This window comes from Amblyomma americanum, chromosome 5 (assembly GCF_052857255.1).
Source record: "Amblyomma americanum isolate KBUSLIRL-KWMA chromosome 5, ASM5285725v1, whole genome shotgun sequence".
NCBI classification, from domain to species: Eukaryota; Metazoa; Arthropoda; class Arachnida; order Ixodida; family Ixodidae; genus Amblyomma; species Amblyomma americanum.
The window spans coordinates 27,877,826-27,895,839 of NC_135501.1; the positions used below are offsets into that span (position 1 = coordinate 27,877,826).

Sequence of the window (18,014 nt, forward strand, 5' to 3'; positions counted from 1 at the left end):
TAGTGAAGCCACCGCAGCCGCTGTCCGGTAGCACCTCGAAGAACTGGAGCCTCTTCAAGCAGCGGTTCGAGCTGTTCCTGCAGGCCACGTAGCCGACGAAAGAACCACGGACGCAGGGGGCTAAGACCGCACTGCTGCTCACCGTGGCCGGAGAGGACGCCCTAGAGGTATTCAACAATTTCATGTTCTCGGAGAACGAGAACAAGGAAGATTATTAAACCGTTACGAAGAAGTTTGAGGAATACTGCAGGCAGCAGCAGAACGAAGTGTACGAACGGTATGTCTTCCGCTCAAGAACGCAAGTTGAGGGCGAACCTTTCAAAACATTTTCACGGGACTTGAAGAGACTTGCACGCAGTCGCAATTTTGCAGGTTGTCTTTGGACCAAAGAATACGGAATTGCGTGAAAAAATTCTGAAAGTTAAGGACCTTACGTTACTGAAGGCGGAGGAAATTTGCAAAGCTCAAGAGGTATGCGCCGAGCAAAACAATGAGTAGGCTCAAGTGGAGAAGCAAAAAGCACAAATCAAAACGCTCCAGCAGGGCAAGTGTTCAGTTTGTGAACAATCTGCTCCGAACAATCTTGCTCCGAACGAATGTTCGGAGCAAGACGAGGCTCAACGAGAACCGGAAGTGGCTCAGATCAAAGCAGGTAGGCAGTTCAAGTGTTCCAAGCGTAACTTCCACGAACGTGGCAGATGCCCAGCATTCGGCAACACATGTTTTCGGTGCCGTGGCGTCAACCACTTCTCGGCTTGTTGCAGAAAAGGGTCTCAAGTGAGCGAAGTATGTGACGAGCAGGCAGGATTCAAAATCCTCGACGTTATGGTGGTTATTCTTGTAATAACTCTCAAAGGGCTAGAAGCAGTAGTCGTTCTCTAGCACCAGCGTGCCAGGCCTAGCCGTCAGAGCTGTGACCCCCAACCCGTGGTGCGGTAAGTCGCAACCACGGCGGGTTCGGGCCAGAGGGGCCAGCGTTTATTGCTCCCGAGCAATACAAGCAGCAGCAAGCAACAAAACAACCGCCGCAACGAGGGAGTGTTCCGCTCACGAACGGGGGTGAAATGCACAAAAAGGGTGGAGCGCACACAAAACGGTGGGGGAGAAAGGTTCCGCTCACCTCGCGTGGCTCCTCGCTCGCGGCCCTAACCGGAGCGTTGGCTATAAGATTTCTTTTTAGCTGAGCGGAAACGAGGCGAACTGCACAAAGAGCCCCCTGGCGTTGAAATGTGGAACCAGGCAAAAGAAAAAAAGAATGGTTTTTTTTCTGTCGCATTATAAAGGCATATATTTGCACGTAAACATTTTATAACATGTAAGGTGAAATGCATATGCTGTATTTTAGCAGACGGTTTTAATTTTTGTTAACGAGCACAGTTGCGAGCCAACGCCAGATCAGAAAGTAGTCGTGATGAGGCGAGCCTCCTGTTCGTTCCTCGTTTGTCTATGCGCGATACGTGCAGCGTCCGTCTTGTAGCGCTAGCCAGTTCTTTGCTTCCGTGGTATTTAGCTGGCATCATGGCACAAATGAGGAGTGTGCTGCAAGACCCACTCATGTTGAGTCAGCTCACCTGGCGCGACATTGAAGACCTTTTAGTAATGGAATTGTTTTCTGTGACTCGGCGGGATCCGCTTTCTGCGACCGGGTATCTTAATATCGACGCCATGGAAAGTGGACTTTTCCGGTCGTATTTTCGCTTCGAAAAAGCCGATATTAGAAGACTGAAAACTGCTCTGCTCATTCCCGACGTCATCTCGACGCCGCAAAGAGTGTTCGTCCCTGGAGATGAAGCCCTATGCATCACTTTGCGTCGCCTGTCATACCCAAATAGGCTCTGCGAATTAGAGCAAGTTTTCGGCCGGCACTACTCAGTGATTTCATCGGTGACCAGCAGTGTGCTCTCACACATAGAGATCAGCTTCGGTCACCTCCTAAAAGATGCGAACAATCACAGCTGGCTTGATTTGCCTGCAATTGAAGCATTCTCTCAGGTGAGCAATTCATTCGAATTCCTTAAACCACCATAACAGACACTGACTTTGCAGGCTGTGCATTTCAAAGGGGCTCCCCTACACAACTGCTGGGGGTTCATTGATGGAACCACCAGAGCTATCTGCAGGCCGTCAACTAGCCAAAAGCTGTTCTTCTCTGGACACAAACGCATACACGCTGTCAAGTACCAGTCCATCATGTGTCCGAACGGCATCATATGCCAGCTCAGCGGACCATACTTTGGTAGCCGGCACGACGCTGGTGAGTTCCTTGTTAAACTTTTTTGGCACGGCTTGAGCACAAGTGACTTTTGTAGAGGAAAGAAACAGCAGTTTAACAGGCTTACTTGTTTACATGTCTTTCAGGTATCCTGCGGAAAAGCAAGACGTACGAAAAATTGCAAAAGCTAGTGCAAGGGCACAGCTACTGCCTGTATGGGGACCCTGCCTACCCATTGAGGCCACTGTTGTTAAAGCCCTATGGTGGAGTGAGGCTAACAGCACGACAGGAATCGTTTAATAGGGAAATGAGCAAAGTGAGACAAGCTGTCGAGTGGGGCTTCGGCAAAATCGCAGGACTGTTTGCATTTCTCGATTTCAGAAAAAATCAGAAGCTCCACCGGCAGAACCTGCCTCGCATGTACAGGGTGAGTGCGATTCTCGCAAATTGCCACACATGTGTCTATCGCTCTCAAGTATCTCAGTACTTCGGTCTTGAGCCGCCAAGCTTAGAAACATACCTCACCCCACAGCACCATTAATGGCTGCATGGAGAGCACATAAGGTAAATAACATGAAACTTGACATCAGACATTCAGAGCAGTGCGGGTTGCTGTAATGGCATTACTTCTGTCGGTACATTTTTCATTGATTATAAGTTCAACTTCAAAAGTTTTTTTACTGAACACTTCCAGCCCTGTAGAGGGGGGCTGTGAGCCTTTGTCAAGCTGCCGTATACGAGCAGCTTTTACCCACAACCTCCTCCATCATCCCGATGGAAATAAGGAATATTATTATTATTATTATTATAAGCAGCACAAGATCAATTTAAGCCATAGCAGCTCTTCCTTCCCCCCCTCTGGCTGCAGATTTCTATGCATTTTTCTTGGTCTCAGATTTTCATGCACTACCTTTTTAGTCTTGCTCTCTTTATTGGACCGGAAAAAAGGTTCGCACAATTGGCATGTTGCTTGGACTGCGCATGCTAGTACGTCAGGACTGTCAAGGTTCTGTTCTCATTATTGTGAAAGTGATTCGTAGCAAACACAGAAAAAAAGCTTCCCTTACAGTGCCAACGTGCAGCAGCACTTTAAGAGCTCCCTGCACCACTTGCTTGTACTGTTAATGACCATGTTTGCCTGCCACGCAAAACATTTAATGTAATTTATAGCGTAGAATTTTATGACGGTAAGGTAAAATGTATTTAATACCCTTCTGGATACCGAAGCCCCAGATTTCAGGTAAGCATGACAACACAGCCATTATTTCTGGCAGCACAAAACATGATGCACCAACTGCAGTATTTTATTTTTTATTGTCACTTCCTGCTCTCTCCTCTGGCAACAAATCCTCGATGCGTTGCATCCGTTCCAATAGCTGATCATATCGATCTTTGCAGGAATTCATTTGCAGTACATGCCTTTCCTCATCGATGCTCACTTTCCGCTCTTCCAGAGCTAGTTTCCGTTCATCTAGCTCCAGTTGGCGTTTTGCTAGCGCGAGCTTTTCTTTCTTGAGGAGAAACTCATACTCTTCTCTTCGGGCCAGGAGCTCTAGGCCCATTCCTTGGAGTCCTTGTATTCCTATCAGGAAAACAAAGAGAAAACATTTTAAGTGTCCTCTAGAGCGTGAATGATACTAAACTATTGAACCAGTCACAGTCATGTTGTAAATATACTCATGGAGCAAATGTTGCATTCAGAGCGCATTACATTTGTTACGCTTCAAATTGTTGCACACCAAGAGGGTAAACACGGCTTGCATCTCTGTACAGAAGTAAACATGATGTACACCATTTGTCAATCCGGCCGACAGGGTTCACCCTAGAGCGGTATACATTCTTAGTGGTGCCTTTTGAGCAGCGAAGCAACATTCCAGAAGATTTAGAGCTTTAGGAGCAAGGGTGAGAAGCGTGCTTACCCTGCCTGCAATAGCAGGAGCCTTGCACAGCTCAAAAGCTACCCCTTTGATCTGTACACAGCTGACAAAGGTTGTACACTGTGTTTGCAAAAGTTTTTACCACGCTGTTTGGAAGTAAGCGCACATGAAACAAAGTGGAAATATATGTATAGCTGAGTGATGTCATGTGATAACTATTATAATGTTGTGCAAATGGCTTGTGGACCAGGTTGTCATATTCAATTGTGTGAATTTGTATGCTAGAGTAAGGTCAGAGATGCTAAGCTTTATGCTGCAAGTTGTGAAGCTGTATTTGTATTGTGAGGTTGGTACTGTTAACTTCAGTGCAACTGTGTACTATTACATGTTGAACAGTGTACAGAAGTTGTTGTTTCATGTTATTGTAACCTGCTGTATGCCATGTGCCCAGTAGGTGCAAGGGTCCAAGCTGCAAATGACAGCTGTTTTCTTTCCATCTACACTTGTGTAGTGTTTGCTGTCAGATAAAAATAAACCAATTTCAAGTTTGGCAATCGCCTGTCTAGGTGCAGATGTCGTACCTGAAAAAAAGACCCTGTATTCCAATTACAAACCTGCTGGTCACGTAAAAGTCGTAGAGAGTTTGACATAATGGATAACACTGCTATGGTGACAGCTGAGCCCTTTCTGCAAAAGCTTCCATTTGAAAAAGAAAATTGGTCTACACATGATCCATCAACTCCTTCTCCCTCACTTAAATATACCTTTAGAAAGTGCCCTAGAGTCCGAAGTTACAATTCCTCATACGAGTGCACTTGCCACTGTCAACATACAGCCTCTCTACACAACAAGCCACCCCGTCATGGCAGCTCAGAGATTGGGCGCTCCACTAAAAGGTAGTGCAAACACTGCAGTGCTTCAAAGTGATTTTTTACTGAAGCGTGAGTAAATTATGGATACGCAGTTAAAAAATTACCTACCAGAGAAAAGGTATGGTGAATAAAGCAGTATCCTTGTCACTGTCTGGAGCAGTATCCCAATCACTGTCTAGAACTCGCTACCCGCAATCATCAAATCATTCCGCACCGAAGCACAATTTCATAAAAACTTTAAAAACTATGTACTGCATAATTGCCTTCAATTGCCACGCCAATGAAACCTGTTAGTATTGTGCACGACTTCTATTGCCTTAGTGCTTGTTCTTCTCTTTTTCTGTTCGCAAAGTGTGTTTTTAAAGTTTAGCATGCCTAAACTGTTAGTTCAGATCTTAGTTTCCATTGCACCTGTTTTCCGCTATGTAATTGCTATCTGCCATATGTTTATCCTACTTCAAATATGCAATTAATTACAGGAGGTCCCCCTGACAGTTTCCACTTTGGGACCTGCTTCTGTAATAATCAATTTATGTACACCTTACCTATGCATCTTTTTCAATAAAACCGTTAAACCGTTATCCCATTTATCTTCCTTTACTAGTTACATGCTCTTTTTCTACACGTCAAAATACCTACACAATTAATAACTGCATACAAGTTCATGTTGCTTTGCCATTGTAATAATTTTTCTCTTGGTTTTATTGTGTTTGTATACTTCAGAACATTTCAACAGGGAGCAGTGCCATGTTCACATGTGGGCAACTCATGAGTGCATGCGTACCACTTTACTTGCACATCTGAGGGACATGAAAGAGTGAGCCCTTTCGAGTGTCAACCCTCATCAGTACAAGTATGCTGTGGTTGACAAGGAGAAGCTGCATGCGTGCTATTAGAGACTCTAGTTAAGGGCTCTAAGCTATTTAGGCCGCTCAGGGTACTTTCGTACCACCATCACACAGCACATGAGCATTTCTTTATTTTTGCCTCCAAAATGCAGTGGTCATGGGCAGAATTCAATCCGACATCCTTAAATGAATGACAAATATTTCTGACTTGAGCTATCTATCGCCATGTTTCTGTCAACATAGCCCTCTGTGCCCAGTTATTCTGACACTGCCTAGTTGAAAAAAATTTTAACACCAACTTGCCCAAGCCTAAACATTTTCCAGCATGCACGTAGGCACATCTGCCTGCACATCAGTCTGCTGTGATGCACAACAAAGTAACTGAATGCAATAATGTGCTCAAGCTCTACTCAGTGCTCCACACAAAAGCACCACCCAAGGAATGCTTTAGGCTGTTTGTAGTACTGTGTTAGTTTCACCTTTGGGCATGTTTTGCGCTCGCTTCTTCTTTCGCCCTTGCCGAGGCTGTGGCTCTGGCTGGCGTGCCATTGCAGCAGCATCATCACTAGCAGAGTCTGCAGGGACGTGCTCTGTGCGGACAGAGCGGGGGCTTTGTGGTGACAGCGGGGCCTCCTCCTCAAGGTTGCACAGCGACATTAGCATCCTGGAGGCTGCTGACCCACCACAGTCTGCAAGAAAGCAGCAGTAGAGAAATGCCACTGCTATGATTAACGTTTTCCAACACCACTTTTGAATACAAATAAATGAAGACAATCCTCCTAGTGTGTATGTTGTTGCTGGCATGACCACATCAGTGTGGAAAAAAAAGTGGACTGACACGATAGAAAATATCAGCTTTCTCTTCCGCTGCACCTTTCTGTGCTCTGTGGGACTGACAGGCCGTGTTACTGCACTACTTGGACATCGGTGTGTATCGTGGAAGAATGACATATTATTGCAAATGCCAGAAAATAGACCAAGATGAGTAGTGTTCGCAAACCCACAGACTTATCATGCGGCGCTATTTTATAACAACAAAGAGTCGTGCAAGTCTATGCATTTACAAAACCCGCGGTACACACTGGCCAGCTTGTTTATGAATATTTTTTTCTCTCAGTACACGCGGCAGCAATATTCTTATAGCCAGTTTTAGAAACGTCAACTCCGTGCTACTCGATGCAGGGCAATTGCTGAGTTCAATATACACTCTATCTTCACGACTTCAAAGGATTGTACTGGTTTACTAGAAAGCATGACTACAAAACTTGCCGCTCATCACTCCGTCATCGGCTTGGCCACCTTCCGTGCCCATCGAGAGTAGAGCCTCGTCCCTCAGATTGTGGGCGGAGCGCATTTCGGCAGCAGCCGAAAACGGCGCCGCCAGCACCCTTTTGCACGGTGCCGCTGCGCTTCCTTTCCTCGGCACTGTTCTGGGCGCATATCCGAATTCATGTGCCATGTCGGATACTTCTTGAAGGAGCTGGTCCAGCTCGTTGTATTGCTCCTCTGTTCCGGATCTGAGGAGAGCAACAGGTTATTTGTGTGATAACGCACGCAACGTATATGTCACAGGCACAGCGCAAGGCAAAATACGTACACAAACACTTACTTTCGTAGGTTCGCTTTGTTTTGCTGCCGGAAATATCCGAGCAACAGGTCCAGCCTGTCGCGCACTCCGCGGAGGGTGACATCGCGCCCCACTGCACCTGCCACGTTTCGGCGCACTTCGTCCCAAACGCGAGGGTTGGTGAATGGATTTGCTGCGACTGCCTCACGCACGAGGCATAGATCTTCATCGATGCGGAACCTTTTCCTTGGTTTGCGGTTGCATACGCCAATGCGTTCCGCGGAGGCCGAGGCACATTCCATGTCAGCTGCAGAACAGGCGGCTGCCATGTTGACTCTGCGCCCGTGAGAGTGAGACCAGAAGGCCTAGCGTGAGCCGCGCTCGACTCGCCGTTCCGCGCTCCGCTGGGACTCCGCGAGAGCGGAACGGAAGGGCCGGTCCGCTCGCGCGCTCCCGTCTGACCGTTCGGCGCATGCGCAGTAGCGCTCCCGCTAGCCGGCTTACCGGAGCGGAAGCGCAAATACGCTCTGCTAAAACTGTCTAATGGCAGCGGTCTCCGTGGCAGATCTGCGTCCGCGCGTGTGCGCGGCTCCCGCCAGAAGACAAGCGGGCCCCAGGAGAACCGCGCGACGGCGCCTTCTCCCGGGATGTGGAGAGGAGGTCTCTCCGTGCTAAGAGGGGAAAGAGGGAAAATCTCCGCGGCGGCGTCGCTGCGAGGGCGCGAAAGGAAGCGGGGCTGGCGTGAGTGCCCTCCCTCGCAAACCTCCCGAACAGCGCGCGCATAACATCGCGTGATAATTACGCGCGGCCGTTACCATGGGACAGGGGATTCGCGTGTATCCCCACATCCCCCCCTCCTTAAAACTGCCCTACGGCCAAGAAGGACCGCGTTCACCGAGGGGTGTACCGAGTGGGGCCGGCGAAACGCCGTTTATCTTTAAAACCAATTATGAAAAGTTTCAGCTCACAACCACAGGTGTCGTCGCCGAAGGCCGTGGACGCCAGGACAGGAAGGTAGTGCAGACGACCGCCATGGACGCCCGTGGAGGCAAGTACTGAAGGGGGTCAATAACCGCAGGTCCCGCTTCAGGGGGTCACTCGGCCAGGGCAGCCTTCCCGGGACGTGCGGGCGGCAGGCAGAGTCGGGGGTGTTGTCCCGTTGCACAGCGTACAGCAGGCCTCCACTAAGCTGGTTGCACCGCTCGCTCTTGGCTCGCCTTCTTTTCCTCTCAGCTGGGCCGGCAAAGGCGCGTCGACCCATTTTCCCGCGGCTGTCGAGGGCTTGCGAGGCGGGCCCCGCGGGGTGCCAAGCTGCTTTCGTGGGCGAAGCCTCTGCCGCGGGGAACGGGGGACTCAAAGGCGGCTTCTTTGCTGCAGCATTCGCTGTGGAAGACACTGGCGCCGGCTTCCCCGAATTTTCGCTCGCTCGTCCCGCGGCCGACCGGAAGCTGTTTGTTTTAGGCCTGGTTGCTCGGTGGTGACAGAGGGCTCTTGGCTCTGGAATGCGGCCGTTCTCCGAACGGCCTGGCTTCGGATGTTCGAAGCAGCAACGGTCGTCTCCGCGTCCGTCAGCTATTCTCTGGGCTCGCTGCAAAGGCTGGCCTGCGGCTGCAAGGCTGTCTTTTCTTTCTAGTTATTTTTACATTTAACATTTTGTTTAGTTTAGGTCAATCTAACCCCGCTCGGTCTTTTCCAAAGAGAAAGCGTGTGCTTGCTCTGGAAGCGACATTGCGAAATATGGAAGGGGAAATTACTCCCTGCGCGTTGGCCAGAGTTACTTCTGCCGTGGGCGCATGTTGTAACGAGGCGCTGGGCTCTGTTGTCGAGCCCTGCCTCTCGGTGCGGCTGCCTGCTGGCGGGGGAGGGTGTTCTCCACCGGCCACTCGTTCCCTCTGTCAAAGTAGTGTTTGAGATCACAGACATGCACCGGTCCGCCGGTCGGTCTTAGCGTCAAGTCCGCCAGCCTGTAGACGAGAGAGGAAAGTTTCTCCCGAACTACATACGGGCCCGTCCATTTCGGCGCCAGAGAAGCAGAGAATTTCTTACTGGCGTCGCTCAGGACGTGATTGCGCCTCAACACCAGGTCACCCGGTTTGTAGTGAATTTCCCGGTGAGAGCGATCATACTGCGCCTTCTGCTGGGCCCGAGCAGTGCTCAGATTCCGGCGGGCTTTGTGTAAAGCCTCCGTCATCCTCGCGCGCAGCCCGGTCGCGTAGTCGGCGCGTGCCGACGAAGCAATCGGGGTGTTGCTGCGAACCTGGAGAGTTAACCGCCGCATTCACAAACAACCCTCCACTCGAAGCTGCGCCTCCACTCCTGGGAGTGGAGGAGAGCGCTCATCCTCGGCCCGAGGAGCAGTCGCGCTTCTTGAACACACCTCGGACATACCTCCATCGAGGAGCTGGCCGAGTAGCCCTCCTCCACTCCAGTGCTTTCGAGGAGAAGAAACTGCCGATGACGAAAGTATTGTAAATTTATGCAAATAAAACACCACCTATTTGGTAATATAGAAGTCATTTGTCTATTATAGCGGTAAACTGCAAGGTAAAAACAAATAAAATGCATATTTTTTGTTTTTCCATAAAAAAAGTGTACTTTCAGAAGAAATAACCAGCTTTCTTTACCTGTCTGGCAACCGTAGCAGTCGCAGCTGTCCGGCGCGGCATTTTTGGCTGCGTTCCAATACTCTAGACGTCTAACAAGACGTCTAGTGTGACGTCTAGGAAGCAGTCTACATGTCCATGTATTGGAACTTGTCTAGTGCTCACGCCGCCTCGCGGCATAATAATGTAACTAAAGCTTATGAACAGTTGTACTACTATTTTTCACAAACTGAGCAATAAAGATAATTAAAAACGTGTTTTCAACAAGTTTACACATTTCTTCTGGAATGAATTTGCGCGTAAACCGGACTGGTGGATGTGCCTATCGGTCAGTCTACTTGTAGCAGACGGGGCCGCTCTCCGAAGACGACGCTAAAGAGATATGCGATTATTCTTTTATTATTGATGCTCAACTGTACATGCTCCTCGAACGTGCTCGTCCAGACGGTCCTGTAAACATAAGAATACGAAAGACTGTAATTAATATGCGCGAAATACGATACGGCTAATATACACTGCAACAGGAAAACACATACGTGACATTAAACCCGCTGTCTGCCCTACGTGGCACTCGGAGACAGCGAGAGACCTAAATACAGCAGCGATCTTTAATCCTGCAACGACTAAAATCAATTCGCAACATGCCGGTGTATTTGTTCTGAGAGTGTAGAGATAAAAAAGAATGCACGCGAAAGAGTTGATGCAACTAATACAGCAACAGAAGAACACATTTGTTAACCGTCACGCCAGCCGTCTTAACGCCCGTCGAGGAAACCAACGACAGCGACGAGTATTCTCTAAAATCAAGTGCTAATTAAGATCCGGCATCGTCCGGATCACGTAAACAGACCTACAGCGTCCGCTGCTGTAGCAAAGCTCTCAACTGCACGATTTTCTCCTGCGTGATTCACTGCTAGGAATCGCACGTCCACGAAGATTAATTAGCCACTAGTTTGCGTACCAAATAACATTATGGAATGACTCACATTTTTCCTTTCCTATACTCCGTGTACAGTCCGACGCCCGCAAGAGCCCGACTCGCTCATCCGCGTATATCAGCTCCGCCATCTTTAGACAGCAAGTTAGCCTGCATCGATGTGGACTTCGGCGAAGCAGTCTTATGAGACTGCTTCGTCGAGAAATGGAACGCGTCCCAAGATGGCGGCTGTCCGGCTAGACGTCTAAGTAGCCGTCTACTTGGGAGTATTGGAACGCAGCCTTTGTTACGGTCCCTCTTTACTCCGCTTGCTCGCCGCGTGTTCCCGTCCGTTTGCTGTGCTCCTGACTCGCTTCTTGCAGCTTTGTTGCAGTGTCTGTGCTTGCGCGTGTTTGACTATTCGTGTGTGCACGTGTTTTTGTGTCTGCCCTTCTTTTTCTTTTTGGTTGCACAATGTCCGATCTCAACATTTCGGACTTCAGCACGACACCATCGGCATCCGCTTCGGACGCAACCCAGCGCGCCAAGAAACGACCCGCCGGTCCGCGATTCATCTTCACCGTAGATGAACGCCACGTGTTTAGGAACATTATGGCGAAGTATCGCGACGTGATAGAAAACAAACGAACGGACAATACCACTAAAAAGGCAAAGGATGAAGCCTGGTCTCAGCTTTGCGAAGATTACAATAGCTTGGCCGGCACACGCACTGTGTGTGTAGCACAGCTACGAAATCTGTGGGATAATATTGACACCGCCCATTCATCGTCGTCGTTCTACTAGAACCACGAGAGCGCGGAATGCGCGCGCGAGCTGGCCTTAGAAAAAGAAGCCGAAGTGTCTGGCTGCGAATGCTCCGCTTTTGGGACTGCTACTGACGTCCGCTGCAGTCACCTACTTTGACGTATCCAACCGAGCTGTACCACCCGTGACAATATGAAGTCCCGGTGGAAAAAGAAGAGGTCTGAAGAAACGAGGGAAATCTTTCGGACAGGTGAGCGAAACAGTTTTACATTGAAACTGTCTCATACATTTTCCTGCATGTTCGCACGTTTCATCTTCTGACATCATTTTAATCCTAACAATTTGGCGTTATTTATTAATGCGAAAAAATTATATGGTTACTTCGCATCAGCAAAACGTGTCCGCGAATTCTGTCTGCACGGTTATGTCGTTCTGTGGAGATAAATATGCAAAAGTTTGAGTTAGGCACTGCGCGAGTAGATCTTGAAGTGGGAAAAGTTTGGTTCATGAATTGTAATTTTTTAAATAAATTAAAATGAAATAAAATTTGCTGTGTTTAAAGCAGGTTTTGTGTGACCGATTCGATGAAAAACGATGTAAATGCGCGACAAGGCTTATTTAGTATAAAAACAAATTTAAAAAATGAAAAACAAGCAACTACAAAATAAATTAAATGAAATAAAAAGTTTCAACTAAAAAAATGAACAGAGGGAGCGAGAGAAAAAGGGAAGGCTTTCGCATTTCCTTCCTTAAGCATAAGGGCAATCTTTTTTCTTATTGTGAATTTTTGTGAAAAATCTGCGTACTACTTTTCAGCAAAACATTACTGGTGGTACTGTACTGGTTAGAGATTTTGTTTGTTTTTTCTTTTCAAGCATTGCGTGCTGCGCACAGAATGCACTTCACCTCAGTGTGTTTCACTGCACGGATTGTGCTGTAGGAGATGCACAATTAAGAATTTTGGTGCAGGTGGCGGTACCCTTGAATGCCGGCCAATGAGTCCGCAACAGAACTGGTTGGTGCAGTCGCCGACCATATGGCGACCAGACTGCCAAATCCCTTTGACAGCGACGGGGCCCATGTCAGCGAGGCAGTGCTGTCCCTGCCACCTGCTGCATTATTGGAGGCGATGGTAAATGACAACGAACCAAGCCAAGGCGAATTTTTCAGTAAGTAAGGCTGCTCTCTTTAAATACTAGTTACAACTGTCACGGTTAGTTTTCCTCGTGCAAGAAGTCCAAAACCTGCGCCTGGGCTGAGAAAGATATTGTTGGGGAGGGCTATGGATTAATTTCAACTGCAAGGGATTCTTTAACACCCGCTTACATGACGCATTACACGGGCGTTTACACAACTCCTCGCACCTGTCGATATGTGGGCGCAGCATCCCAGATTCAATCCGCAACTGGTGCTCGGCTATCGAGCGGGACTGCAGCAAACACTAGTTATTTTCTGCTCGTTGTATGTGCACGTGCTCAAGTAGGCGGGCCACATATTTATCAGGACTTCTTGGCGGGCTCGTACTGGGTCCATTTTTCGCCATGTCACATATATGTTGAGAAGTTTGTTTTTAGATGTCTACACTTGTCGCGACCATGTAAAGCATTTGTTTTTGGTTCCCTATTATGGCCTGAATAGCCTCTGTTTATGGTCTTATTATGTTTATGGTGTGTGCATGTTTTTGCAGGTGAGGTTCCTGCACCCACATCAAGGCAGGCAGCACCGTCACCATGGCTGAACTGCCGACCACTAACTGACGAGGCACTTCCTGTTCAGGAAGAGTGCCTCAGTGCAGGCAGACCAACAGTGCTCGTGCCTGTCGTGCCGTCGTGCCAGAGCGTGTCTGAGGACATCGCACCAGCACAAATTGCTCTCACGAGGGCAGGTGGCCCCCGTGTTGCTGCGGTGGAGCGGACACTGGCTCCTGAAGTAGCAGCCAGAATTAAGGCTATTGAAGCTGAGGACCGGTGCAAGGAAGAGTTGCACCAACTCGACCTACAACTCCGCAGGAGCCAGCTGGCCGAGCAGCGGCTCAAAAACAAAATGCAGCGCAAGCTGCTTTCTCTGGGTGTTGAAATCAAGAAACGGCAGTTAGAAGCACTGAAGCGCTAAATAGAGAAATAAAATTAACTTGTACATATTTGTCTCGGAACACTTCTGTGTACAATTACCAACACTGTCGTCATTTTTATGCAGTCGTACAGTATTTGCACGTTCCTTCAGTTTCTTAAAAACAATGTTCTTTATTTAACACACTTTCACATGTATAAACAGCATAAGGAAATATAATATGGAAAGGATCAAGCAGTAAAATAGGGAAGTAGCCTAAAAGCAGCCAAAAGAAAATCTGTAGTTGGCAAAATTGGAAGGTGCCATAATGGTTCACGAGGAAAGTGACAAAATACCAGTTCTGAAGGGTGTCACGCAGGGAGACACGTTCTCTCCAGTACTATTCGCCACGTGCTTCCAGGATATTTTCAGAGAACTCGAGAGGAAACAACTGAGGATGAAATTGAATGTGAATGCCTTAATAATCTCAGATTTTCTAAAAATATTTCACTGCTAAGTAGCTGAGAACAATCTTCCAAACATGATTGAAGACAAGCAAAGCAAAGGAAGCAGAACGGTGGGAGTAAAAATGCATATTGAGATCTTCAGTAATGTTAACACTCAGAACGGAACAGCCGACAAGAGGCAGTAAAGCATTAAAGTTGTAATGTAAACGCACCTATTTAGAGCATAGTGACCACAGATCTGCACCACATGTGTAAACTAACTAGGAGAATAAGAATGATGGTGCAGCACATTTGCCAGGCACTCTCCAGCCATGAATGGCAGTTTACTAGTATTCCTGAACAGCCATATCTTGTGGGGCAAAGCCTATAACCTCATGGGGCAGATATAGTACAGCGAACTATGGAAAGGAAAATGATAGAAGTAGCGGTTAAAGTGCAGAATGAATGAGGGAAAAAACGCGAGTTGGTAATATCCAAGCTGGAATCAAGAAGAAATGGGCATGGGCAGGGAATGTAATGTGAATTCAAGATAAATGTTGGGCCATTGATAACGGAATGAATCCCAAAAGAAGGTAAGCATAGCAGAAGGCGGCAGAAAGTACGGTGGGCTGATGAGATTAGGAATTCTGCAAGAACAAGGTGGCCGCAGCTGGCACAGCACAGGGTTAATTGGAAAGATACAGGAGAGGCCTTCTTCCTCCCATGGACGAGGTTCAGCTGATGATGACATTATAAGCTATAAGAGAACCCAGTTCAAAGAAATAGACAAAAACACTGCAAATGCCATAAAAATAGCGGTTCTCTAACACTGGAGAAGGTAATTGGGACATTTAACGGAACGATCTGGCTATAAGCCCTACCCGAACACGAGAGCCATTCACTGTGTCGGCAGAAAGCTGCGGTGGCACATGAAGCTGCTGTGGTTGTACGCTGGGCTGTGGCTGCTGGATAACGGGGAGGGCCACAGCACGTGGCTCCGGGTCCTTCTGTAGAACGGCGAGATTGTGAAGGGCGCCGCAAGCAGTTATTATAACTGCTGAGCGCTCAGGGCGGTTCTGCAGGCCCATATCTAGGCATGGGAAGCGGCGCTTCCAAACTCCAAAAGCCCTCTCCACACTATTTCTCGTTTTGATGTGGGCCGCCTGATACCTGCGTGAAAGACGAGCAGTTCGAAGTAAAAATTTGTATAGATGTGATAAATTGAAGAGCACAACAGTCTGCGCATTACTTTCTCAGTGGCCCCTCTGCAGCTAATAATAAAGCTGTAATTACATTTGCACGCCTCGGAAAGTAGCAAGACAGCTTCAGGGGCGTTGTCAGTCAACTGGTGGCAAATGTATACTAAATCTGAATTTTTAATTCTTGTTAAATTTGAATGAAAAATGGGAAAAGCATGGAAAAATTATGTGTTTCAGTAACAAATAAAAATGAAAGTTCCACTCTTTGATGTAAAGTGTTTACGGAGCAGTACAGCAACAAAAGGAGATGACATTCGTACATTTGTGCTGAATTCAATCAAAGAAACTATGATGCTACGTTCCCTCTTGTACTTACCTGCCCTCTGGGGTATTTGGGGGGTTGGCATCTGCCAGAGGTGTCATTAAAAATGACATGCAGGGATAACCGGCGTCTCCCAGCAGCAACCCGGGAACTCGTTTTGTCTCGTAGAGGACCCGTGCACGGCTGTTGTCAAAAATCCTGCTGTCGTGAACTGATCCAGGCCAGCCGACGACCAAGTCATAAAATTCAAGCCTTGGCCCCGTGATTGCCTGAGGATAAAATATTATGTCTCTGTCGTGAAAATATTCTCAGGAAATGAAAATAAATTTTTGAGCCTACATGTGAGATCCCTCTACTCTTCAGCAATTAATATATATTCATAAAGCTTAGGTTCTATGTTTTGCAGGAAACAAGAGCCAGAAAAATTAGCACTTTCATTGAAATGGTGCAAGTTGTTTACTTTCAATGCGAGTGAAAATTTGGTGCATCATGTAACAGGGATGCTAGGTGACATTCATGGTATTTATTTATTTTTACCCTCGGGGTCATACAGACATTTGAAAAGGGTGCAGGAAGAATGAAATGTAAAACAAGCAATGCGAAAAACAAATTATTGCTCCTATATATATATACAATGTTAGCTAAGAAATAGAGAGTAAATTTATTAGATGTGCTGGTGTTTATACAACGCAAGGCAAATATTGAGGCATAACAAAAATATTGTACAAAAAATACCTGCATCACTGATGAATTGATAGCAGTCGCTTTGGACGTAAAAGGGGTTTGCGTAATAATTAATACGCAATAATTAAACCAGACCCTCCAATCTTGAAAAGTGATGCAGTGCAGGTTCAGCACTGCAAGAGATCGATCCTTTTTTTTAGTCAATATTAACATGAACATTATTTGAATAAGACAGCTAAGATGGGCAATGTGAAGAAAAGTGGCCCTCAAGTTTGTTCTATATCAACGCGCGTTAGTACAATGTAATGCCACCTAGAACGCGATAAAGTTTTGCAAAAAGAAAAATGGGCTCACCTGCACATTGATCGAAAAGTAGGCTTTCCGTTTGCGGTATACCTCTCCGAGCTGCCCGCCAGGAGACTTGATTCTAATGTGGGTGCAGTCTATGCACCCAGTCACCCCAGGGAAACGGCCAAGGCGGTAGAAGTCTCTCGTGTCCGCTTGAAACTCGGCCGCAGTAGCGGGGAACTTCACAGTTCTATGGAACAGATGTGCCGCGATCAGCGTGGATACTCGTTCCACTGCACGGCACGCCGTCGGTTGCGAAACATTTACCAAGTCACCGGTGACGACTTGGAACGTTCCACTTCCATAAAATCGAAGCGCAATGGCCAGCTGAAGCATCGGTGGTAGCGGGTGACCGCGATTGCTGACGCTTTCTTCCATGGGCAGGCACTTCAGGAGCTCTCGCACGGTGTCCTTCGAAAACCGGTAGCGGGATAGGAACTCCCCATCGCTGAAATGCTCCAGCGGGTTTATTCTGTCCCGCAACCCCCGTTGTGGCACAACTGCAGGTTCGCTATCGTCGGCGCCGTCATGGAACAGTTCGTCCACACGTAGCACATGTTCAGCGAACTCGGCGAGCGAGCCGGCAGCCATCTTAACACGGTTGAGGGGGGACGCTTCGGCCGAGGAGGCGTTCAAGGTAGCAGCAGCGCCACCTCGATATTTTGGAGGAAAGCGTGGAGGAGTTCCTCCGTTCGAGGGCCGGTAGGAGTGGAGGAGGGTTTAAGAAGCACGAAACGGGCTTCGAGGAGCAACACGAGTGAAATTTCAAGTGGAGGTCTGTTTAAGAATACGGGGGTAAGTTCTACCGGGTTCGTCAGCTCCCTGCCAAGGTTGAGAGCGGCAGGTGTGTACCCAGTCGAGCGGTTCACGGTCGACCTGAGAGCAAACCCAATCTCGGGGAGACAGGTGTCCCAGTCGCTATGCGTCTCCACAAATGCAACGAGCATGTGCTTGATGTTGCGGTTCACGCGTTCCGTGGGATTCGCCTGGGCATGGTACGTGGTTGTTCTCGTGTGCTTAATGCCAAGGGCCGCACAGGAGTCCACGAAGAGTTTGGCAGTGAAGTACGATGCATTGTCCGTTATCAACTGCCCGGGGTAGCCGAATCGTGTGAACACCTCGATCAGCTTCCCCATGATTACGCGTGCCGTCAGCTTTCGAAGTGGGAAAAGTTCCACCCATTTGCTGAAATGGTCTGTGACAACGATCAGGAAGTGGTTTCCACTCGCAGTCCTGGGGTAAGGTCCCATGACGTCACAAGCCGCAATTTGCCAAGAACCCTGGCTATTGATCGGCTGCATAAGCC

At 48.0% G+C, this 18,014-nt stretch overlaps 2 protein-coding genes and 1 pseudogene across 3 annotated transcripts in view; 1 reads left to right on the forward strand and 2 right to left on the reverse strand.

The window, feature by feature from the left end:
• Positions 1 to 18,014, reverse strand: part of LOC144133762 (uncharacterized) — a 162,495-nt pseudogene that overhangs the window by 25,340 nt on the left and 119,141 nt on the right. The window lies entirely within an intron of this gene.
• On the forward strand, positions 1,337 to 5,542 carry LOC144132348 (uncharacterized). The gene is made up of 3 exons (XM_077664677.1): positions 1,337 to 1,992; positions 2,047 to 2,254; positions 2,359 to 5,542. Exons 1-3 carry the CDS (start codon positions 1,447 to 1,449, stop codon positions 2,751 to 2,753), a joined length of 1,149 nt encoding a protein of 382 aa, XP_077520803.1. The 5' UTR covers positions 1,337 to 1,446; the 3' UTR covers positions 2,754 to 5,542.
• Positions 3,508 to 7,888, reverse strand: LOC144132349 (uncharacterized). The gene is made up of 4 exons (XM_077664678.1): positions 7,419 to 7,888; positions 7,079 to 7,326; positions 6,476 to 6,498; positions 3,508 to 3,728 (listed from the first exon to the last, which is right to left on the reverse strand). The coding sequence occupies exons 1-4, from the start codon at positions 7,703 to 7,705 to the stop codon at positions 3,705 to 3,707; spliced, it is 582 nt and encodes a 193-aa protein (XP_077520804.1). The 5' UTR covers positions 7,706 to 7,888; the 3' UTR covers positions 3,508 to 3,704.